The 25125-nt window shown below is 42.1% G+C and overlaps 1 protein-coding gene across 3 annotated transcripts in view; it reads left to right on the plus strand.

Annotated features, from left to right (window-relative positions):
- Positions 1-25125, plus strand: part of RCAN2 (regulator of calcineurin 2) — an 84953-nt gene that overhangs the window by 51868 nt on the left and 7960 nt on the right. For all 3 annotated transcript variants that reach the window (XM_050315402.1, XM_050315401.1, XM_050315403.1), the window contains 2 exons: positions 16046-16219; positions 18909-19080. In XM_050315402.1, coding sequence (XP_050171359.1) covers positions 16046-16219; positions 18909-19080 — 346 coding nt within the window. The remainder of the gene's footprint in view (positions 1-16045; positions 16220-18908; positions 19081-25125) is intronic.

Raw genomic sequence — 25125 nt, forward strand, 5'->3', positions numbered from 1 at the left:
AGTTGTGTGATGCAAATCTCTTAAGTTCTAGTGAATTGCAATAGTTATAGTCAGCAGTAATCTTACTTCTGTAATCAAAACAAATGTAGAATCATTGGATGGTTTGGGTTCAAAGTGACCTTCAGATATCATCTCATTCCAACCCCTTGCCATGGGCAGGGACACCTTCCACTAAGCCAGGTTGCTCAAAGCCCCATCCAGCCTGGCCTTGAACACTTCCAGGGATGGAGCATCCACAGCTTCTTTGGGAAACCTGTGCCAGGGCCTCACCGTTCTCAATGTAAAAACTTTCTTCCTTAGGTCCAATCTAAACCTGCCCTCTTTAGTTGGAAAACCATTACCCCTTGTCTGTCACTACAGGCCCTGGTAAAAGGTCTCTCTCCATCTTTCTTCCACATCCTCCCTAAGTATTCAAAGGCTGCAATAAGGTTTCCCTGTAGCCTTCTCTTCTCCAGGCTGAACAGCCCCAACTCTCAGCCTTTCCTCACAGGAGAAGTGCTCCAGCCCTCTGATCCCTCCTGGCCTCCTCTGGACTTGCTCCAACAGGTCCGTGTCTTTATGTCTTGTGCTGAGAACTCCAGAACTAGATGCAGGACTCCAGGTGGGTCTCAGTGGAGAGGAGTAGAGGGGGATCATCACTTCCCTCAGCCTGTTGGCTATTCCTTTTATACAGGCCAGGATACAATTCCCTGTGTGTAATTTCTGGACACACAGGAGACAGTGCCTGTCACTTATTCTCTCTCTTTGGTACAGTGATGCTGAGACACCACAGCTGGTTTTCAGTGTGCTCTAAAGGAAGGCACATGACTGGAGAGGATGTGGCAAAGCTGCAAGAACATTAGAAGCTTGGCAAAGAGGCCAGGCTGGCAGCATTTACCCTCTTCTGCCACAGCCAGTTATTGGTGTGAGGGGTTATTCCACTTTTTGAAGTTGTTACAGAGCCTGGATTTGTGCAATAAAAATCTAGTCACTCTTAGTGTTTGGATAGTGGTTTGCAAGAGAGAGCTGCTTTCTAACTGTTGTCAAACTGACCAAAAGCTGTGGATATTGTTGTGGTGTTCTTGAGCTTGTTGGTGGCCACTGGACAGTTTAAGTCAGTTTAACTAAGTTTGCTGTTGCACATGTGCTGTTTGTCTCTGTTTGCCAACTGGTCAGACTTTTCAGATGCACCTTTTTTTTTTTTGTCTAAAAACGAGATTTCACATTGCGGTCTTGTTTCCAGAGCCTCAGAAGAAAACTGCTGAAGTGTGAAATGTAGTACCTTTATCTTTAGAAACAGCTGATTATATTAGAGGAACTCCAGGGCTGTGTGACCAGCCAGCTTTCTGCAGGCGAGTGCTAGTCCTTGAACCAGAATCTGAGAATCGTTGAACTAAAAAAAATTCTTATTAATCAAGGCAACTGGGAGTAAAGCCAAATGCTGGGCCATAACAGTAATAAGTATGCTGCTTATGTTAGGCAGAAGTAAATAATTGCTGTACTTAAGATTTTAGAGATTTGGGAATTTGATGCATTTTTGCCTGATTTTTTAAAATAAATGTATAAAGAGGAAAGATGTTTAGGTATCTGTTTCATGCTTTTGTAGCAGATAACTAGACTGAAACTGTTGAAAAAGTGTAGTGATGTAAGCTACCTGCCCACAATCTTGACTTCCGAGATAGTGATATTTTTGGGGGTAGGGAAAAGAGCTTGGCATACAGTAGTAGTCACTAAACAGGGCACCACTCAATGCATGCTGCATCCTAGAATACAGTACACAGTATTTTTTCATGTCATCAGCTCAGTGTTTGCTAACATTTCTGCTTAAGCTTTAACTATATTATATAATTTTATAGTTTGTGTATTTTGTAGCAAAACAGAAGCAGAGCAAAGGACATTAACAATTTCAGAAAGGACAGTCTTGGATAAGGGGAATTTGGAGATAAGTAAGTGATGTAAGTATGGTAAAATCATACTTAGTGAGAGCATAAACTTGTGTTTAAAATGAAATATGTGGCTGATAATTGCTGCAGATTGGTACCCATTGAACTATTTTAATGGTTTGGGTTGGAAGGACATTGAAGACCATCTCGTTCCAACCCCCTGCTGGGGACAGGGACACCTTCCACTAGGCCAGGTCGCTCCAAGCCCTGTCTGACCTGGGCTTGAACACTTTTGGGGATGAGGCAGCCACAGCTTCTCTGGGCAACCTGTGCCAGGGCCTCCCCACCCTCAGAGCAAGGAATTTCTTCCTTATGTCCAATCCAAACCCGCTCTCTCTCTTTTGAGACCACTCACCTATAGGAAGGTACCCTTGTTGATTTATTCTCCCCTAAACGTTTAACGTAAAATTTGAAGTTTATATTTAGAAAGTCCAGTTCTGTTGTGTTTCTGACTTGAGTATCCCTTAAAGAGAGTCTGGACTCTGCTGAGGGACTTGTGGGATGAACGTGTTCACTTTTAGCTGATAATTTGCCCTTCTTAATTAAATACTAGCATCCCATACTGATTAAGTGCACAGTTTTCAATTGAAATTGAAATTGGAAAGTGTAAATTCTATTCTTAAGGCTACAACTGATGCTGCTTCTGCTGTGCAGTGATGTGCAGCTGGATGCAGGTACAGTCCATGCATCAGGCTGACTGGTCTGGAAGACCCTCTGGCACTTGAAGATGAAACCACAGCAGTGAGAAGTGTATTAAAATTGTTTCCCATTATTTTGACTGACTAGTTCCCCCAAAATGGGCAGTCCCACTTCTTCTCCTGTCATTTAGAATCTATTTGCACCAAACTTTAGTGCTTTGAAAATCTCACTGACCTCAAAGTCAGACTCTTTGAGTCCACACTGTGTCAGGGGAGGTTTAGGTTGGATGTTAGGAAAAGGCTTTTCCCCCAGAGGGTGGTTGGGAACCAGAACAGGCTCCCCAGGGCAGTGGTCACAGCACCAAGCCTGACAGAGCCCAAGAAGTGTTTGGACAATGCTCTCAGAAACATGGTGTGACTCTTGGGGAGTCCTGTGCAGGGCCAAGAGCTGGGCTTTGATGATCCTTGCAGGTCCCTTCCACCTCAGGATATTCTCTGATTCTGTATGTCTGTCTCCAGCAGTACAGACTGGCACAAGGGCATTCACAAGACACCTTTCTGTCACACACAGGCAGTGTGAAACAGTGCCACACGGCAAGAAACTCTGTGGGATACTAATGATTTTTATGTGTCCTACATATTTTAAAAAAACTTGTTCATAAAAAGAAGAAAATTTCTATTTGGTGCCACTCTGCTTGCTAGTCACAGGACTTGTGCCTTCTTATTGACTGCTCTGGATCTGTGGACAGCAGCTTCAGTTTCATAATGCCAGTCCAGTATCTTTTTAATATCATGCTGTTACTGATATATTTTTCACATCAGGAAATGAAAATGATTTTGATGAAGAGCAGTTCTAGTTTTAGCTCTAAGATAGGATTAGTCTACTTTCCAATTCTTGTTTCTAAATGAAATCTGTGCCAACTGGAAATTATCCAGTTGGTTGAAAAATGACATGGGAGCAGTTCGGTCAGGAATATTTGCTTTTTCAGCCTGGGGTTTCTTCCATCTGCCTAATAAAACAATTATATCACTGTAAGACTGAAATTCCCTTGTCCTTGTCCTGTCTGGAAGTGGATGGTACTGGTGGCTGTTGAGGCAGATGGAAACCCTTTTTCTGCCCTTCTGTACCTGATACAGAGCCTGGGTCTGTCATCCCATCAACCCCTTTTTGGGTGCTGGGAAGCTGCTTACCAAGTCCACACCTTCTGTTCTGGCCTACACAAGCCCAGTTTTCTGCACTGTGCTAAATTCTTGGTTTCATTAGGTACTATAACACTATAAATGCTAATTAATCATTTTGGTATATATTGGAAATGAAAATACACTGTTGAAATCTTTTTTCATTAGGCAGGTAAACCACTGTATAGCATTTCTTTTGATATTTCAGCATCTGTGCAATTTGGGATCCTGGTGTCCTCTAAAGATTGTGACCTCTGATGGGGGAGAAAACAGCCTCTCCAAGTGTAAAAGTATTTTCAGCACATTTTTTTTTCACCAAAATTTGTTCAAACTGGAAAGCATTGTCAGTTTTTTGTAGGACAGTGCTGAGCTGGGGGTTCCAGTGACAATATAGAAAAAGCATGGAGGGAAGAGTGTCTCATCTCTGTTTATGCAGATACTTTCCATCTATTTTCTGACATGATCTGCAAAATCAAATTCACAGTTAAACTTTTCAGAGTGATAACAGCATTAAGAGGAATTATACCCAGCGGATTATAGCTCATCTGAGCCTCCTCTGAGGGCACCAAATCAGTGAATGTGGGAGAATGAGAAACTTGGAGTCTTTTAGAACTCTTTCAGTGCAATGTATAAATATCATCATTTTACTCTGTGGAAGTTCTGGCATTTGAATTTAGGAGGAACAGACTGTTGATGATGAATATGGATTTTCACTGACAAGCTACAGAAGGAGAAGGGCTCCATCTCTTTGATCACCTTCATGGCCACCTCTGGACCTGCTCTAACAGGTCCATGTCCTTTTTACATTGAGGGCCTCAGAGCAGGAGGCAGCACTCCAGGTGGGATCTCACTGGAGCAGAGCAGAGGGGCAGAATCCACTCCCTCACCCTGCTGCCCTCACAGCTCTTGGTGCATCCCAGGACACAGTTGCCTTTATGGGCTGCAAGTGAACATTGATGGTTCATGTCAAGCATGATATTTGTCAACGTGATGTCAATATCCCTCTGTTTGTCACATTTGTAAACAGAACGTTTCCCTCATTTTTTCCTCTTTTCCAGCCCAATGATGATTTTTTTTTTTCCCTAGTTTTCCTTTTACCTCCTCCTTACATGTTTGTTTCTGATACCTTTGTGTAAGCCATTAAGCCTGAAACGCTATTTACACGTAGTTCATGTAGGGTTGCTATAGGCTCAGCTGGAGGCAGCCCTTGGTGCATCTTCACTGTACAAAGAGGCTTCATCCAGTCTCAGGCTGTAACTCCTAGGAGCTGTTCAGATGTACAGACAACAGACCCGCTTGAGTAATTTGCAAATGAAGTGTAAGACAGCAAATGACAGATGGTCGAGACAGACTGGCAAGAGTAAGAAACAGTCGAACAGTACAACCAGAGCGTGGCCACGGCACTGCTGCTTGTGCCCACTGACTGTGGGCTGCAGTGGCAGGGAGGAAGGCAAGAGAGGATGATGAGAGGATGTGTATGGGTGGGTCGGTAGCTTCCCTTGTACCTTTTTTCCATGGTTAAATAACATTTATGGAACAGCACGAGCTTAGAGTCTATTCCACTCTCCTACTTGCTTTTTTTATTCATAGTCACTTTCAAAATTGTCAGTGTCCTTTCCAAATCCAGACAAGCCTGTATTTTTAGTCATGTTCGTGCAGTTTGTGGTGTTGGGGAGAGGGAAGGGAAAAAGCATTCCCCGTGACTGATGAGAAACAGCTGAAATGCTATAAATGTTGATCATTGTAGGCAAAATAGTAAATCAGGAATGGGCAAGGCAAGCATTTTATTTGTTTAAACTGTCCCATGGCTTGTTCTTGTTTATTTTTCTAGTTTAACTGGGTTGACAGAGTCAGGGAATGAATAGTATGCATTTTATGGTTGTTTTACAACATCGCATCTCCAAGAGTATAAATAAAACACAGTTTCTCAGCTCTTAGTGTTCCCTTTGAGATATTTCATTCTTGCATTTAGCATTTTGCACACTGACATCCTGATACTGCGTCACTGACAACGACAGAGGTGTCCCCTGGCACTTCAACAGCTCAGTAAAATAGTGAAGAGTAGTGTCATAAGAAGATGGATATTTATGTAGCTTTTTTTATGGCCCCAAAGTTTATACAGTTAATGTGAGGAAGAAGTTCTTTACTCTGAGGGTGGTGAGGCCCTGGCACAGGTTGCCCAGGGAAGTTGTGGCTGCCCCATCCCTGAAAGTGTTCGAGGCCAGGTTGGGCAGGGCTTGGAACAACCTGGGACAGAGGAAGGTGTCCCTGTCCATGGCAGGGGATTGGAACGAGATGGTCTTTAAGATCCCTTCCAACCCAAACTGTTCTATGATTCTTTGAATATGAATAATTTTCACATAGTTTTTCCTAGTGAATAACTTCAATCCTATTTTCCTGCACAAGTTTGACCACCAGTCCCTTATTCATTACTGTCCCTAGCACTTCAGTTTGGTTGCAGTGGTTTGCTTTTTTATTTTCTTTTCCACAAGTGCCAGCTAACTATTTTCATGAGAGAAACCAGCTTGCATCTCCATTAGCATTTTGAGTCTGAGCTGGGGATTCTCATGAGGAAACTTTCCTGTTGCTCTTCATTAACCGTGCTTTTCGTTCACATGGCAGAGCAGTTCATGAACTGGATGCTTTTCAGATGAAATTAATATAGAAGATGCACTCTAGTAGCGTGCCTGATATGCTCCAACAGCTAATGGGCATTCAGTCCATGGCACCTGATCAGAAAGTCCTCAGCACCAACTGTTTTGCTGTGATCTCTTCCTGGAACACCCTTACTGATATAAACGTAGCAGCTTTTGGTAAAAACGTAATTAAGGTTGTTTTATTTCCTTATTTTGTTTGCTGCATTAAGATAATAAGAACTTTAGAAACATATACACAGTAATTTTATCCTTTTGCTACCAATTAATTATTGGGCTTAAACATTTGCAGCAACAAGGCAAAATCGATAGCGAGTACTGTGCTATGTACATTTGTAAATCCAGTGCAGATGAGCTCCTTGGAGATCACTACATACATTATCTACTCAGTTATTGTTTGAAATCTTAAAGCAAACAAAAATAGGCTTTTTTTTTCCCCAGAGCAGTCTCAATACTGTCTTCATATCTTTGTTATTGTCATTATTTATTACTTGGAAAACAAATTGCATTAAATCCCCCTCCAACCTATTCTTTCTTTTTTTATTCACTGCCAAATACTTTTTTTTTTGCAAAAAGAGAAAAAAAAAAGACAGCTATTGAGTGATGTTGCACAAAATGGTAGCCAGGAATCAAAAGTAGCTTCTCAGGGAACAATAAATGTCTCTACAGAACATTCCCTGGCACTGGGGGCAAAACTAATGGACCTGGTCATAGAATGTGCACTTGGCTTGCCTGTTTGAAAGAGCACTTCCAGTGTTTCAGGGAGCTCATACAGCATCTGGAAGTGGAGTATTTCAGATATAGTGTGCTCAGAAAAGCTCAGGCTGGTGATACAGTAAAATAACAGTGCTCCTATAAAGAAGAAATGTAAAGTGTGGGTTTTTCTTTTAGCTCAATCGTTGGGTGTGAAATTGAATTGAGAAGTCTCCAAACTATATTAAATCACCCCCTTGGCATTGCCACAGGAACAATTTATTTCATCTTGAAGGAGCCTTTGGTTTCCAGATCAGTGGAGCTAAGCAGGAGGAATGTGCGTCACATTGAGGTAAACAGGGATGTGAGCTGGTTAAAAACAGAAAAGGCAACGCAGCAAAATTCTGTGCCCCTGACATTTGTCAGCCTCTTCCGAAATGTGAATGCCATTTCCATTAAGCTTTGGGGCAGATATTATCTCTGTACCTTTTGTTGTGCTGATGACTTGGAAGCTGAACATAAACGTATTTGCTTCAGCTGATTTTTCAAGAGGGAAATCTGTGTTGTTTTGTTCACCAGGAGGTTTGCGGTGCCATCGCAGTGTTGTCATGCCTTGGTGGGCATGTAATGCAGAAGGGCTGGTAGTGAGGGATGGCTCTTGCTGCTTTAGTCCCAGTGTGAGGTGGGACTAGAGAACTTCCAGCTTCCGACCTACTTCTGTCATCACAACTTTTTGAGGGATAGCAAATTACAAATGTCTTCACGACACCGTGTAACGTCTGTTATGCTTTTCTCAAAGTCTGTCTCTGAAACAAGACACCGAATCTGTAAGCAGTAAGCATTATATCAAATATTTCTGCTGTCAGAATGATTTTGGCACAACGTGAAGGCAAAACCCTCAACGCTTCCCTCAGGGTCTAAAAGTTTTACACAGATGCCTCCAAACAGCCCCAGAGTGTGAGGGTAACACGGCAGGATGGGTGAGCCATGGACCAGGGCTGTGTGCTGACACGTTTTGTGGCCAGGGTGGGTCTCTTTGGGGTTGGTTCCTTGCAAAGTGCAGAGTAACAAAGTCATTTAGCGCCACATCTGGAATACACACTGTGCATCCCTTACATAGTAAAGCTTGAAGGTGTGAGGATCCCCTTTATCAGGATTGCAATAGTGCAAGCAGACTGGCCTTGATTTAACCAAAAAGGGCAAGTTCCAATAAATTTTTTAACCTGCCCCTCTCGAAGTGCAGCCTTAAAATTTATTTGGGCTTTATTGTTTTATTTTGGTTTTGGCTCACAATTTACCTGACCTTCATCCCTTGAAAACAAGGGAAAGCCAAGCATAGAACAACAAACTGAACAGATCAGGGCAGCAAACCTGGGTTGGTTTGTTCATATCATGAGACAATTGTTCAATTTTGGAAGGTGCTAATTATTGCCATGTTTAATGTAAAATAAACTCAAGTTATTTTTAGTCCTATCTTAATGCTCTCCTCTAATTTCAGGAAGAGATAAGCAGAGCTTTTCACTGAGTTCCAAAGTGAGAAACACACTTTTAGATAGTACAGGGGTCATTGCAGAATACTTTGCAGTTCTGGCTACCTGACAAAATACCCTGGTTTTCCCCCCTTTCAAAATGTCTCACATCCAGAAATGTTGCCATCCTGAAATGTACCCTGGCAAATGACAGGTAGAAGGTCATATTTTTCTGTTGCTGTTTCCGGCTATGTGATTGTATGAGGGATTCCCTTTGGTAGTAGAAGAAACTTCCTGCAAACCAACATTCAGACACTAGTATTCAGTCTGAATATTTAATTCAAGTAATACCCTCTCCCAGTTGTAAGTAGGGAAGTAGGAAGACCCCACACTTTCAGCTACAGCAACCTCCAGTGAAAGGTAAAATGAAAAGCTATGACCTGGAGACCTGTGCCTTAAGAGGATCTCTGAGTGGTAAATTTGTATTTTATTCTCCTGCCATTTCTTAAATGCAATAGGACATGCCCATAGAAACTCTTTACTCATAATCATCATCAGTTTAAAATATTTTCTCTATTTACAGCACTCCTGGCATTTTAACTGAGAATCAATAGAGATTTTTCATATGCTCTTCCAGAATTTCCCAATAAGTTTCTCCTTTTTTAGAAGCAGAGGATTTGATCATTGATGAAACTGTTGTTTACACTGGTGACTTCTGGGAGTTCCTGCCATTTAAGGCATTTTCACTTATGAGTTGTATCAAGCTGCTTCTTGTTTTGTGTGGCTCATGAAATAATTGTTACAAGCGCTTGAGATGAACCCAGGTCTTTAAAGTTCTGATTAGACAAATCAGAGTCCCTTTTTCTTTTCCTCGTCTCTCTTCTCCATTCACCACAGAAGTGTATACTGCTCTCCTCTAATCTTTCCTTCCTATCCTTTTCATAACTGTAATTAGTCTTTTTTCTACTTCTGGGCCAATGGCATTTTGAAATGTTATGGGTCTAATGTTAAATAACCTTCTCAATTTAAGCCTAAATCTTTTAGCTGGCAGTCTTTGTTTCGTGGCAGGGCTGTTGGTTACTTTAAGTCAGATAATCCCTTTTCCCTGACAGAATTTACTGATTTCCTTGTACTTGGATGTATCAGGAAACACATCATACCTTAGTTTCTGTTTCCCAAGGCAAGATGATAGAATCATTGAATGGTTTGAGTTGGATGGGACCTTAAAGATCATCTCATTCCATTCCCCTGTCATGGGCAGGGACACCTTCCATTAGACCAATTTGCTCAGAGCCCTGAGCAATCCTGTCGTTGAACACTTCCAGGGATGGCGATCATCTACCTTTACCTCCTGTGACAGGTTCACAACTTCTCTGATCATCCTTGCAGTCTTTTGTTGCTCTTCCAGCGTGCCTCCATCTTCCTTAATCCAGGATGAGCAGAGCCATACACAATATCCAGGCTAGGTCATTACAGTACCCTTCGTATGACATTTAGATATCCCAATCCTGAAGCAGCTTCCAGCTGATATTTTCTAGGCTTTTTTTTGTTTTGTTTTGTTTTCTTTTTTAAAATATGTGTTACTTCAGTGACTCCTTTATTCCCCTAGAAGTAACCAGTGTGCCCATCCTCTTTGGCATAAACAGGGAAAGAATCTGTCAATAGACTGTGTTTGTTACAACTCTTCAGTGCTTGGTCTCCACATGTTCTATCTAATTCCATCTTTCTTTTTGTGCTGCACAAGACCTCTGCAGTATTGCAACCAGCGTGGCTATGTGGAAACAGAAATATTCAACTCTGAGAGATGAGTCTTACAGGAATATTTCTATCCAGTGCAAAACTAATTTCAGGAAAAACATATTTCATAATTGTAAATTATGTCTCTTTCCCTATTGTAGTTAGTTCCTTGGAGTGTATTTTAATAAATGAACAGGAAAAAATCAAAATAGGGAAAGTGCTTCCTTTGTTTGCTTGCAAAACTCTAGGAAAAACATTAGACTAAAGTTTTAAATCACAGCCATCTCCTAAATCAAATGTGTAACAAGGGTGATAATGAGTGCAAACACACTGAATAATAAAATGTAATTTGGGTTCTGAATTCTAGGGCTCTAATCCAAAGCTCGCTGATGTCTGTGGAAAGGCTTCCATTGATTTGAATTAGGCCTTGGCTTTTATCCTGAATGAACACAATACCAGTGGAGCTATTCATGAAAGAAATGTTTGGAAATAAATCACAGGAACTTGCTGTGTCAGAACCCAATTCACTTGCTAATTCTGGCAGTCATGTTTTACAATGCTCGTTGTGTCAATACTTTGTCATAGTCCCTCACATGAACTAACTAAATTCCATCTTAAAAAAAATCATTTGCTGCCGCTGCTGCAGTGGAAGGTTCTTTCTGGATCATTACTCTGATGTTTAAAACTTTCTTTAACTTCTAGCCTGAACCTGTTTATGCCAACTGTTTCCAATTGTTTTATGCCAACAGTTTTCTAGTTTCTACTCTACACAGTGTCCTTTGTCCTGACTCTGAACAGTTCTGGTAAACTACTGATGATTGTCCCATCTCCTCTCAGGCTTTGCTTTGTTTTGCTAAATTAGGCAAGCATTTTCATTTCTTATTCAGTGAGTTGTTCATTCATAGAATCATGGAATGGTTAAAGTTGGAAAAGACTTCTAAGACTAAGACTTCTAAAGGAGTTCAACCATTAATCCAGCACTGCCATGTTCATCACAAAACCATGTCCCCAGGTGTCACATCCACGTCTTTTCTGAACACTTTTAGGGATGGTGACTCCATGGTTGACAAGCTGTTGCAATGCTTGACAACCCTTTCTATGAATAAATTCTTCCTATTAAAACCTCCCCTGGCACAACTTGAGGCCATTTCTTCTTGTCATGTTGTTTGTTATGTGGGAGAAGAGACTGACTCCCACCTGGCTCCACCCTCCTCTCAGGGAGTTGTAGAGAGCAATAAGGTCCCCCCTGAGCCTCCTCTTCTCCAGGATGAGCCCCCCAGCTGCTCCTCATCAGACTTTTACTCTGGACCCTTCCCCAGCTCTGTTGCCCCTCTCTGGACAGGCTCCAGCACCTCTCTGTAACCTTTATCAGAATCTATTCCCATTTGCCTTAATCTGTTTGGGATGTAGCCAAAAAACCCTGCATTTTTAATGAGGTGCAATAGTGCTCTATATAATTCTGTTAATACTTTCCTTTACTTTACTGGAAATACTTTTCCAGATATATCCAGTATCTGTGTTTGCCTCCTTATGGCTGCAGTTCACTGATCACTGTAATCATGTGACTTACACGGTGTTGGTCAAGGTGAGCTCCCATTTAGTGGCAGAAATGGTTTTTAGTCCAGGAGAGCATAGGTTTGCCCTTGTCCTCAGAGGCTTCTAGCTCATGTCTGTCAGTCCAACCCTCATTTCTTCCTTGCGTGGTGCTCTGTTTGTCCTCAGCACTCGCTGTCGTAAATGATAACCATCAAGCTTGAGTAATCAGCAACCTTAATTAGTATGGTCCTATTTGTGATAATTTTGTTAATTTAGAAAAAAATTTCAGAAATTGCTAGAGGTGGTGAGTGAGGGTGATGGGAGCTGACAGAAGGTGACAGGAAAGAAAGAACTGGGGAAAGGTGCCCAGTGTTGGGCACAGGAATGAGATGAAGAGGGGGCAAGGAGCTTATGAGGGAGAAGTGAGAACTTGATCAAATGAAGGATCCTCACATTTTCCAGAGCATTAATTGATCCTCGTGGAGACATACTTGGGGTGGATGAAGACACTCCAAAAATCCCAGAAATAAATGATTAACTCATGACTTTCTGCATTTTGACTTTTTAAGAGTAACATCACTGCTGCTTAACTGTGGACGTCCTTTTTTTTTTTTTTTTTGTAAGTTTTCAAAGTGCTCTGAAAGTTTAAAGACTTATTTTCTAAAAGCATTTTAAAAGTACCGAATCCTAAAAGCACTTTAAAAGTCCCAAATTGAGAGGATTGTGTGTCTTGAATAATTTATCCACAAAACTTGAAAGGGAGAGAACTTGCTTAGGTCTTTAAAATGTATATGATAAATTTTCTTATAGATTGGAATGACTCTGAAAGACTTTTATCCAGATAAGTACATTCAGCAGTTATTAGAAGTCACAGGCAATAGCAATTAAGGCATAAGGCGTTTCCTGGGAATTAATATGAAGCTGGGAGGAGTTGGGATGGCTCGAGATGCAGCTGAGGGCCATTAAGTTCAGTTGATGATTAATGACCTCTGCTGAGGTCATTATTATTATTATCAGCTGAAAACGCAGAAAAATCCAGATGTATGAATCTTTTTAATAGGAGTTGCAGTTTCAGTCGGTGCAGTAGAATTGTCCCCACTGTGGATAGACTGGCCGGTATTAATATCAAATAGAGGCTTGATTTTCCTCCTCCCCACAGCATTTTTAGGAGTGTTAATCAAAGCTGGATCTCTAAAGCTGTGCCAGTATCAAATTGAAAAGTAAGCAGAATAAAGTCCGTAGTGCTTTACAGTTCTCCCAGTGTGGCAGTGGCATCCAGCACTTAATCAGCTTTTTTTAGAGATACTCCATCTATCCCTTTCAGTGCCTAGTGAGAGTTTCAGGATTGCCCAGGAATGTGCCCAGGACATTCCTTGTGCTCCCTGTTCTTGGACCCACATTTGAAATTGTGTCCTACCTTCTTTTGCATTATGTTCCCAGCCAAGATCTGGGTTCTGGGTTGTGTTACAATAGGGGGTGGGCACACACCACTGGCTGGTACCGCCAAAATACTGCTGCATCCATACAGGGAAGATCTCTTTCCTAATAAACAGTCACTCATAACAGATACTTCCAGGTGTTCAGACAAGTCCATGCATGGTTTCTTCCACAGTTGGTGAAACTATTTTTTTTTTAATATGATGAATGATTTCATTGTTGACTTGTAGGGAAAGTGAGAGCTACTACAGGGGACTAGGATATATAAATATAAATACCTTTATATCTCTTATAGAATCATAAAATCGTGTAGGTTGGAGAAGCCTTTAAGATCATCAGGTCCAACTATTAATCCAGCACTGCAAAGTCCCTCACTAAACCATGTCTATCTATGTGTTAAAGCTTGTTTACTTCAAGAGGCTTTTTCAAAATGTACTGAAGAAGTCTGAAATAGGTAACATGGGCGTCATAGAGACATAAGCTTTAATTAGTCACTTTAATTTGGACTATGTTTCTGAATGCTGTGTGAGCCCTACTTTACAGGGATGCTGGGCTCCTGTCCCTTTCTCTTCCTTTCCCGAGCCCATTTAGCCTGGTCATTGTGAAGGTTGTAGCATCAAAATTCCAAGCAGGACAGGACTGAGATGACTGCTGCTTTTGGCTGACGTTTACACAAATGCTATTGGATGAAGACTTCTGCTCAGGAAAATGGGATTTTTCAAAAATGTCAGCAAAGCAGACAAAAGGCATAGTTCAGGTGGGAAATGTTGACAATCTGGACATTAGGTGGTATGACTAGACCTGCTTGTACAAACCTAGCAGCATCACACTGTTTTGGGGGTAACTGTGTGCCTTTAGTCACCCTCAGCCAAACCACGGAGCTCTTGCCTCTCTTTTTTCTTTCCCTTTTCTTTTTTTATTCCTCCAGAGTGTCTCCTGCGGTGAGAGGAAGAGGTGAGTGAGGTCAGGCAGAATGAAATGAAAATCATGAAAGCTTAATAGACCACAGGGATGTTCCTTTGAAAGGGTGCCAGAGATGGAATATCAGTTATGGGGAAGAAGACCACAGAGTTGGCAGTGAATGAAAGGAGATCTGGTACCTGTGCACTGGCGTGTCACAATCTTTGCCACGGCACTGGTCTGTTTTCCCAGTTAACTCCTAAACAAATGTCTCAGGCTGACAGTAGTTAGTCCCCCAGTGCCATTAGTGCTCCCTGATGCAGCTGCACTGTGCTTCAGGATACATTTTTTCTGAGTTCTGAATTCTTTGTTTTGCTTGCAAGCTCAACAGATGAGAACTGAAGTATTGATGAGATTACATAAATTGCATTTTCTTTTTTATCTTCTGCAGTCTTTACCAGTTATATCACTATAAGGATAAGAAATTGTTGTCCTGGATGAAAAGAAAAGAAGTCATATTTTAAAACATGTAAAACCATACTGACCTGCAGAGATAGCAAAGAAAACAGAATCACAAAATGGTTTGCATTGGAAGGGACATTAAAGATCATGTAGTTTCAACCCTGATGCCATGGGCAAGGACACCTTCCACTAGACCAGGTTGCTCCAAGCCCCATCCAGCTTGGCCTCGAGCACACCCTGGGATGGGGCACCCACATCAGGTTATTGTAATTATACATTAGGTTATTGTAATTATATAAACCCCTGACATTATAGTCCTCAGTGTATGAAATGGTGTTGCAGATCATCTCAAACACTGGATTTTTTTCAGGATAAAGCACTCGTAAGAGAAAGGGCTTTGCTCTGGCTGATTGTCCGTCTTCTAAGACTTAAAATCTTGGCTGCAGTAGTTAAAATGCTTGGAACTGATGTGCGACTCAGTGGATGACAGTCTGAAAGCTGGGTAAATACAAAGACTGGACTAAATGATAACTGCCCCCTCTTTCACCCTTCATATTTTATGAATCTGTACTTGTGTGAATGAAAAGACACTTGCAAGTGCCAGAATCGATTTAAGGATTTTGCTGGTTTTTGGGTGGTGTGGAACTAGTCCTCTGTGTGCTCACAGCTTACAGAGAAATTACAGAGGGTCTGAGCCTCCCAGGCTGCCAACGTACCTTGAATTTCTGTTCACCTCCAGGTCCATGGATGTGGTACACTTCAGGCCTTTCTTTCACAATGTTGAAATATCCATATTTTTGTCATGTGCTTTTGAAAGTGTTTTTACAGCCTGAAATTAGTCTTTGGGACAGGTCACTGTTTTCAGTTACCCAGTTTGTTTCCCAAACGCTACAGGAGCTCTTAAGGAACGATTCTGTTTCTGCACTAAGTATTTAAATGACAAAACACCCAGAAAAAACATCTCATGCAATACACAATGACACTGCAGCGCTGATGTGGATGTAACCCTCAGTTCCAGCCTTTCTCTGCTGACTCCATTGTAGTTCAGCACAATGGTTGCTTCTGCAGAGATGAGCCCACAGTTGTCTGGTGTTTTCAGTCATGTGCCCTTTTCAGCTTCATTTCATGTGTCACTGTCACAGTTTTGCTCAACTTCTATGAGAAGCTCAGTAGCTGCTGGGTTCTCAGTTCGGAGTCTTCTTCCCCCAAGCTTTTTGCAGAGTCCAGCACTACCAGACCAGTGCTTTCCTCAATTTCTTTTCACAGAGCTTTTATTACTCTATGGACACCTGCCTCCAAAGGCCACAGTCTGAAGCCTCCTGGTTAAATGGTTGTCAAGTTCCACATTCTCCTTTGACACAGACTGATGTGACAGAGCACAAAATTAATCTTCAGCATTATTTCTTTTTAATTTGCAGGAGAAATTTGAAGGCTTGTTCCGTGCCTATGATGAGTGTGTGACATTCCAGCTGTTCAAAAGCTTCAGGCGTGTGCGGATAAATTTTAGCAGTCCCAAATCAGCTGCTCGTGCCAGGATAGAGCTGCATGAAACACAGTTCAGAGGGAAGAAGTTAAAGTTGTATTTTGCACAGGTAATGAAATCTGGAATCTACTTCTGTTAGTGACAAGCTTTTATAGAAATATTGTGCAATAACACCAAATAAAAGTAATAAAGGTTTCTCCCATGCCCAATCTCTCCGCTGAAAGATTACTCAAACCTCTTTATGTTGACTGAGCTGTACCTGCCCTGAGGGTTTGCAGTAAATTTAAAGGGCCACTTAGGACTAAAGTTGCTTATTCAACACACAGAATTACATAGCTTAGAGGTGATTTACAACCATGGGTGTTGCCTACTGGTAACTCTCTAAACTAACCATAAAAAAAGCACTAATGTAAAGAATCCAAATGAATAATAATTAAAAAAAAAAAAAAAGCTGGATTACTTATTTGACTGCAACCCTGAGCCACAGTCGGGTTTCCTCCTGCCTTTTGGTTTTTTTTTCTTACTGAATACATGAATTACAAATACTGAATTCTCTAGAAAGAATTTATTAAGTTCAAGTAAAAGGAAGAAGGTAGGGGAAGAACAACACTCCCAGCCTAGGGGCATAGGTGATTATATCCATCTGTTGGAAGTTTTAGGTGGGGGTTCAGTTCTCCTTGGACAAGGGAGAGAGAACACAGACCTTCCACAGCCTGGGTGGGTAATATGCCCCAGCCAGCACATAGAAAGGTGAAGGAGGTTGAGAACCCAAGCACTGCCTCTTCTTAATGCATTTTAATGAATTGCTGTGGCCACTGTGGCATGAGAGATGCCCATTAGTGTCTACGAGCAATGTAAGTGTGCTTTGGGCTGCCAGATTGCCCCTTCAGAGGTCTGATATTAAGGGCTGACTTGTTTGAAGGTATCAGGCAAACCCAAGAGGCTGTTAAATTGTGATGATCTTCATCCTGGTCAAAATAGAAGCTGTTTTGAGCCTTGGCAGGAGATGAGTTCAGAGTATCTTACAGTTGGATTTAGGTGTTGAGAATCTGCCTCAATCCCTTTTTATGTGCCTTAATCTCTTAGATCTAGCTCTGGTTTTTTTTTTCTGAGAGGTTTCAAAACTTGCAGTTAAGCAGATCTGAGAACCATTTCACTCTTACTGCACAATCAAGAGGTTAATTGGAAACTTGGGATAACAAGAAAAAGAAAAATGTGCACAATAGTGATTAGTCTCCCTATCTAAGCTGATTTCCTGCAGAGCCATTCTGGTATCTGCACTGTGCTCTCCAGTACACTCAGTCTTAAGAGAGCTTATTAATCATGTCCAGGGAGGAAGATGTGGAAGCAGCAGTGTCTGGGACAGTGTATGGCCTGAGCCAGGCTGAAGAACCACTTTGTGTTGGGGAACATGATGTTGAGAGACCCAGACTGGCTCTTTGCAAACCCATTCTGGAATGGCTCTTTGCAAACCCATTCTGGAATGTCAGCACCCTGATGCATTTGCTGTCACAGAAATGCAGTTTATTGCTCTGGGCTGTAACCTTAGTCATGTATGGCTGTAGTATAATTCATTTCTGCTGAGGCTTCTTTAACATAAAAGAAAAGAGAACATAAAAGAAAAAAACCAGGAATTAAACTAGATAATTTAAGATGAAAATAAGGACATTCAGTTGCAAATTACTAAGGAACATGATAGATTCCTTTATCACTTCAACTCAAGAAATGAAATATTTAGAAACCTTTCTGATGTTACTTATAAGGCCTTGGTGTGGAGTTAGTGGTTTCTTGTGTAATGTCTGTTTTTATTTAGGCATTTAGACCAGGAGATCACAACAGTTATCTTTTCAGCCTCAGAAATCTCTGAACTAGCAGCTGTGGATACCAAAGCTTTGTACTTATCCTCGGAGAAGGTATAGAATAGGCACAAACAGTGTAGCTGTGCTGATACAACAGACCCCACTGTGCATTTACTGCAGAGGCACCATCTGTAAGGCTGAGATGAAATTCATCTGCAGGCCTTCTCTGCTGAGACTGACGTTGAAACCCTGTCTGGGTGGCATTTGGGATTAGGAGTGTGTGGTTTGAGTAATCATTCCATTTAGACATCCTATGTGGATGAAAAGCTGGACATGACCTGGCAATGTGCACTGGCAGCCCAGACAGCCAACTGTGTCCTGGGCTGTATGAAGGGAACAGTGACCAGCAGGAAGAAGAGAGTGGTTCTCCCCCTCTACTCTGCCCTGGTGAGACCCCACCTGAAGCGCTGCATCCAGCTCTGGGGTCCTCAGCACAGGAAGGACCAAGGCTTGTTTGGAGCAGGTCCGGAGGAGGGACACGAGGGTGATCACTGGGCTGGAGCACCTTTGCTATAGAGACAGACTAAAAGAGCTGTGGTCATTCAGCCAGGAGAAGAGAAGGCTCCAGGGAGACCTTATTGTGGCTTTTCAGTACTTGAAGGTGGCCTATGAGAAAGATGGGGACAAATCTTTTATTGCAATAGGACAAAGGGGTGTAGTTTTGAACTGAAAGAGAGCAGATTTAGACTAGATATAAAGAAAAGGTCTTTCGCAATAAGAGTGGTGAAACACTGGCACAGATTACCCAGAGAAGTTGTGGATGTCCCATTCCTGGAAACAGTCAAGGTTGGACAGGGCTCTGAGCAAACTGATCTAGATGTAGATGTGCCTGTTCATTGCAGGAGGGTTGGGCGAGATAATCTCTAAAGGTCCCTTCCAGCCCAAACCATTCTGTGACTCTACCCTGTACTAAACAATGTCTTTTGTTATGCTTTAAAGATTCAGACCTCTGAGACAGATGGAGACAAGCTTCATTTGGCACCACCACAGCCTGCAAAACAGTTTCTCATCTCGCCTCCAGCCTCCCCACCTGTAGGGTGGCAACCAATAGATGATGCAACACCTGTCATCAACTACGACCTCCTTTATGCAGTTTCCAAGCTTGGACCAGGTAAGCTTGTGGCCTTTGAGTGAAAATGCATCAGAAAAAGAAGGCAAGAAATATCAGCATAGATAATAGCTGTAGAGGGAGTTGGCATAAAATCTGTAAGTCACATTAAAGCTTTGGATTTAAGTTGATGGATGCCAGCTGGTTCTTTTCTTCAGAATGAGTTTTGCCATAGGTATGTACAGAATTGTATGTTTTCTGCAGCTTGTGAGTGCTGTTGGGTTGAACAGCAGATCAAAGCTTGCTTACAGAATTTATTGTGCTGAGGTTTGTGCTTAGATGAGACAATTGATGGTTTAGGTGGAGGCTGGACAAATGTTTTGCAGTGAACTTGAGGAGTTTTTAAATGACATCTGCTTGGTACTGCATTCCAAGATGCAGATACCTCATCAAATGTTTAGGCATTACAGCACCTCCACTGGAGTGGAGAATCTCTCACATTAACAAGTTTGTCAAAAGAGAACTACCCTTCCCCAGTCCCAGCAAGATTCTTTTGTTAGGAATGCTCATTTTTTGCTGAAAACTGCATACAGGTAGAATGGGATAATGCAGACAAGCTTTCTTCTGTCTTCCCATCTTCAGCTGATGCCAGTAATTAAAGATATCTGGGATTTTCAAACAGTGCTTTCCCTTAGAAAATGCTCATCTGGTGAAACCAAAACTTTTCATAGGAGTGGGTTGCTTTTGATTTAAGTAAGTCATCTTTACAAATGGTTTTCTTTCAAAGCTGTTAAAGCATCCTCTTTAAAAAATTTCAAAGTGGAAAAGGTTCCAGTTTCAGGTCTAAGCAGTAGTGTTTAGAAATTAATCTAATTTACTTTCATAAACCACAAGAAAAAAATAGCTTATTAAATTATGTTCATACCAAAATAAAACACTTCACATTCAATCTAATAACAATTGGAGGGGTGAGCTCATGAAAATTTAGCATTTTATTTTTGAAATTCTTGTGGGATGAGAGAATTGTTTTCTCCCCAGCTGTACTGGAGATGCCTGCTTGCTCACTCTGAGAGCAGCTTCCACTTGCAGACATCTTATCGCTGGGGCTCTTGTGCAACTGCACCAGAGTAACCTGAGCTGGAGCGCTGTGGGGTGCAGGAAGATGTTTCATGATTCACAAGGTTTGCTGGATTATCCTCCTATCTTTTTCACATGGGATCCTTCACAGTGGGAAAATAAATATCAGGAGAGCATCAGAGATTCCTGTGGTTCATTCCCCTTCATCAGGAAAGCCCATAGAAAAAGGCAGTGAGGTGTAATGCTTTGTACTATACAGCATATTATTATTTCCAGAATTGATACTTTGCTTCTAAACTGCTGAATAAAAGAAAAACAGAAACCTTTTTTTCCTTCCTTTTGATGCAGCAGTGTTATAAATGGAAACATGTAAACGAATTCCCGAGCTAGCTGGGTAATAAATCAATTCCTGTTCTGGAGCAGTGGAATGTGAAATATCACTCATTGTCCCACACTCTGGGACAGCTTTGCGTGAAGGTCAAATTCACCCGGATTTAAGGAGCCTGCAGGGAGCAATATGAAAAGTCACTGTGTGCTCTCTTCTTTCTATTTTTAGCACTCGTTAGAGGGATCAATTTTAGTTAACTGCAGCGGCGGGTTTAAAATAGTGTTGCTGTTCTCAGTGTGTACATTTACTATGTTTAGAATTTCATTGAAAAACAAATCCCACCGACACTCATTTCTTGGTATTGCAGCAGTAAAGACATACTGCTGGGAATCAAATAGCACTGGAAGCCACAGCAAAGGGAGATTTTTTTTTTTTTTCATTCAAAAACACAATTAAAAAATGTAACTATGGCTTATCAGCTATCGAAAAATGCTGGCACAATTGTTCACAGAACTGTGCATGTTAGAGCCTGACTTCCAGGTCTTTGACTTGTGAGGAATCTTTGCTGTGTTAAATCTAGCGATTTGGTAAAATAAATATCCAAGGACCAGGAAAACTCATATGAGCTTGTAAACAGTGAATAGTGTCTTTGTATGTCCTCGGCACAAGGTGAGTTTTACTGACCTACTTCGCTGGGATTGCAAGATGCACCACTTGGACACGCTCCTTTCCCATTCCATGAATACAGGTCACCTCCTGTCACAGTATGCTGCTGTAATCATCACAGCCACAAAATTAGAGACCAGAACTGTCCCTGACTGCAAAACATTGGGAGATTTGCTCCAGGGTATAATGAATATGTAAGAAGTGAGTTAAAATATTTGCTGTGTGCCCTTCTTTTCCAAGCTCAGTTTTGGGACAGGTGTTTTTGCTGCAGCAGTGACCGACTGGCATCTCAGGGATCTAATGGAACAGCTTTCTTCCTGCTGTACTCAAAAGGAAGCTGGGTTTTGGTCCTTTCACTTTAAATTGAGATCAGTGAGGGTGCATTTACTCTTAGGGAAGGAAGATCGTGGCATATTTAATTAAGAACCTGGTTGATTGATGTATATTCTCACTTTCTGCAGATGCAGAAATTAGGCTTTAAATGAGGCATGAACGGAATGCCGTAGATCAGTCAGAGCCAGGAACTGTGATTGGGCTTGGTGCTGACCACCAGCTTACAATTTTTTCAATGTATTGCAAATAAAGAAGTGTGAGCATTAATCAGTTTGATGGAAAATGTTCCCACTGTCAAGAGAACTTCCAGATTTGAAATGCCAATGTAGACTCAAAGGCATTGTGCTGAGCTGGGGTGGTTGGCTGGCTGTTTGCCTGGCAGGTCCACGTTGTATCCTTGTCTGTCCTGACTTGGACCTAACCTTTTCCTACAGGAATGCTTGCAACCTACCAAGCTGTTGCGTAGTCTAGGCCCTCATGTCTTTTCCATGAAATTTTATAAGGTCTTAGTTTCAATCCACTGAGGAAGATCAGAAATAATTTTGTATGAGAAATGCTTGTAGGGGGAAGAAGGGGGAATATCCAGGTCCAAACTGTATCTACAGCACAGCTGTTCCTCTCAAAGGAAAGGCAGCTGTTTGCTGTGCCAATTATTACTGCAGTGATCTACAAACCATCCTCTTGGCATGAGAATATGCCCTTTCTTTTCTGGAAAGCAGTCTTACCCTCTCTCTATCCACTCCTCAACCTGCCCATATCTGTCTTCCTTTCCCCACTGCTTCCTTCAAACCTGTCACCCCAATTGCTTCACCACAGATTGCCCCCTACTACCTTACTTTCTAATGCAAAATGCTTTTCTCCAGGTGCCACCCTGGGCTCCCCTTGCCAGCCTCAGTTCCTGCCTGCTGCCCACACGAATTCCCCTTGTCCCGTGACTTTGATTCGCAGATCACAGCTCCACTGATGAGATCTGCACTGTACAGTAACACACAGTACAGGTCAGGGTGCTGAGCACTTTATCTGCTCCATATGCTCCCTGGTGTGATTTTGCACTCACTCAGTTGCCACTCACCTCCACTGCTGGAAAACCAGTGCAGCTTGGGCACTATTTCCAGTAGTCCATATAGACAAGTCTGTACTAGTTTTGGTTTTCTCCACATTTCCCAGCCCCTCATCAGCATTCCAGCAGGCTTTGCACCTCAAGCTACACTCCAGGTCGTGTAAAATACATTTTTCACATTACAAAAGCACCATTCTGAAGTGTCACAGATGGTGGCTCTTGGGTCCACAGTGACGGCTCTGGGACACAAAGGAGACCCGGCAGCTGTCTGTGCCACTTGGCTGTTTCATTCAGAAGTAGCTGGTCCTGCCATGCTCTAGTTGGGCTTCTTGGGAAGTATGCATAGCTCTTGGCCCTGCTCCACCCTGTGTTTGGCTCACCTTTCTTCAGGGAAGGGGAAAACAGGAGAGAGCAGGACCCTGCCCAGGAAATGCCCCACGCACGGATTTCAAACCATGTCTCGTGCAGCAAATTTTCTGTCCTCAGATGTTTTCAAACTCTCGTGTTTGTTCTCACTAATTCAAAGGAAAGCCTAAATACTTTATATGACTCCCAGAGAGGACTAAAAGGTGATGGAGGGGCAAACAAATGCTGATAGATAGGAGGTCTGTCCTTCTCTCTCTAGTGTTCTGTGGCTGCTTAGGCCCTTCCTTCCCTTACCAGGGGCAGGGCACAGGGCAGCTGGTGGGTGGAGGAAACTTTCCCTCTGGTCAGGAGAGGAGGGTGCCCTGCTCCTGTAACAACATCAGTAATGGGCTTCCAGGGAGCAGCTCCTCCATTTTGCACGTGGCACACCCATGGTATGGAGGTATTTTGTGGGATGGATTGTAGCTCTTCCGTCATAAATGTGCACCCAGACAAAGGACTGCCTTGTTATTTGCACCCAAGTATTTGTAACATACTTGGATGAAGGGACTATAAGTGGAAGGTATTTTTTTGATGCTAATGCCACATTTAACTTGGAATGGGCAGCTCTGAACCCATTAACCTTTGCTCATGAGTATGAATCAGGGATGAGGTAGCTACACAGTATCATTACCATTTGTTCATTATTCATTAGGTTTATGAGCATTGTCCTTGCTGGACAAAAGGGCCTCATTAGACAGGAGCTGCACCATCAATGAAAGGTCATAGTATTGATTCTCAAAGGAACAGAAAATCCCATGCCATTATTTTTAATTCTGAAATGCCATAAGTCGTTTTTGTGCTGTTCCTGTAGTCATCTTCCTTGCGTCAAACCTGAGGCTGCAGGTTTGCTCACGGTTCATGTGGTCACCAAAGGCTGGGCCCAGTGACATAAAAGTAGCTATACTTTTTGTTGAATGGGGAAACTTCAAATTCTTATTGTTTTTCTTATATGAAGCAAGGAACATTAATGTGAATAAAGGAACATCACTGCTTTCTTCAGAGGTTTGTCAGAAACATTTTCTGACAAATCTGTGTGGTGGAGATGCCTCAGCTTAATTCTTCCCTGTGTTATATCCTGAAGGCAGATATTAGATGTTCAAGTATATTTGATAAATTTTGTGATATTCTTCTGAGCACATTTATGTGAGTTACCACTGCTATCTCATCTTATGTGAATATTTAAACTTATTATTAAAGGATAGAGATAGGCCAAAGATTGCTGAAGGAGAAAAACCCCTCTCCCCAGGAATCCTTTGTCTTAGCCTCTTAGAGTTCTTCGGGTGAGTGGGAGTAGTAGGAGCATGGGGCAACGGAGGACCTGAGAACACAAAGGAGGCCACATCAGAGACAGCTGGATGAGATCACTGGGCAAATGCTGGACTGGTATTAGCTACAGAAGCTGGTGACTTTTAACTATGCTGACTCGACTTGCTACTCATAGCTTGGGACAACGTAGGTTTTGTAAACATGACTCAATGGCAGTGACTCAACCATTGCTTCAGTAGTTGAACTGCTGCAAATTTAACTTTTTTTTTTTATTATGCTGGAGATGTTGTTTAAGAGGAAAAAAACACATAGAAAAAGCAGAAGGGAAGGGCTAATCTGGCTGTGTATATCAGATTTTTATTTTGTATTTACCACCTCAGTGTATTTTTGCAAACAATGGTTACATTCTGGAACAAGATGCAGCTGTACAAAAGTCCCAGAGTTACTGTTGCCCTGTTCCTAGCTCATCCATGAAAAGGTTTTGTGCCGTTTGAGCCACAGTTCTGCAGGCCTGAATAATCCTGAGTACAGAACAGAGTCTGCAGCTCATTTATGCTCAGGAATAACTGTATGCCTTAAAAACCTAATTTACAAGTGCATCACATTTTGGTTTGCAAAGTGACATTAATTGCTGCTGCAGTTACTCGTGCCAGAGGCATCTGAATATTTTTTTTCTTGTGTCTGTACTTATTTCCACTATTCTTTTTCAGTAGAATGAGTCCTTCTGGGAAGGATTTGAGCAGTAAAAGAATGTGGCATTTGAACCGGGATTATTGCCTTTTAAGAGGGCAGTGAATCTGATTTACTCGGCGGTGCTGGTGTAGGAGGACAAGCCCAGTGCTGCGTGTTTGTGGCACTGCAGAGCTGCCTGTCGCTGACAGTGACCAATGCAGCCCTCGGTGCTGGATGGCAGCATTGACGTCAGCCCAGAGCTGAGAAATTAGCTGAAGCCCGCAGGGAAAATGGGCAA

The sequence above is a fragment of the Myiozetetes cayanensis genome, unplaced genomic scaffold (genome assembly GCF_022539395.1).
Source record: "Myiozetetes cayanensis isolate MyiCay16 unplaced genomic scaffold, myiCay2020 scf2-11, whole genome shotgun sequence".
Lineage (NCBI taxonomy): Eukaryota > Metazoa > Chordata > Aves > Passeriformes > Tyrannidae > Myiozetetes > Myiozetetes cayanensis.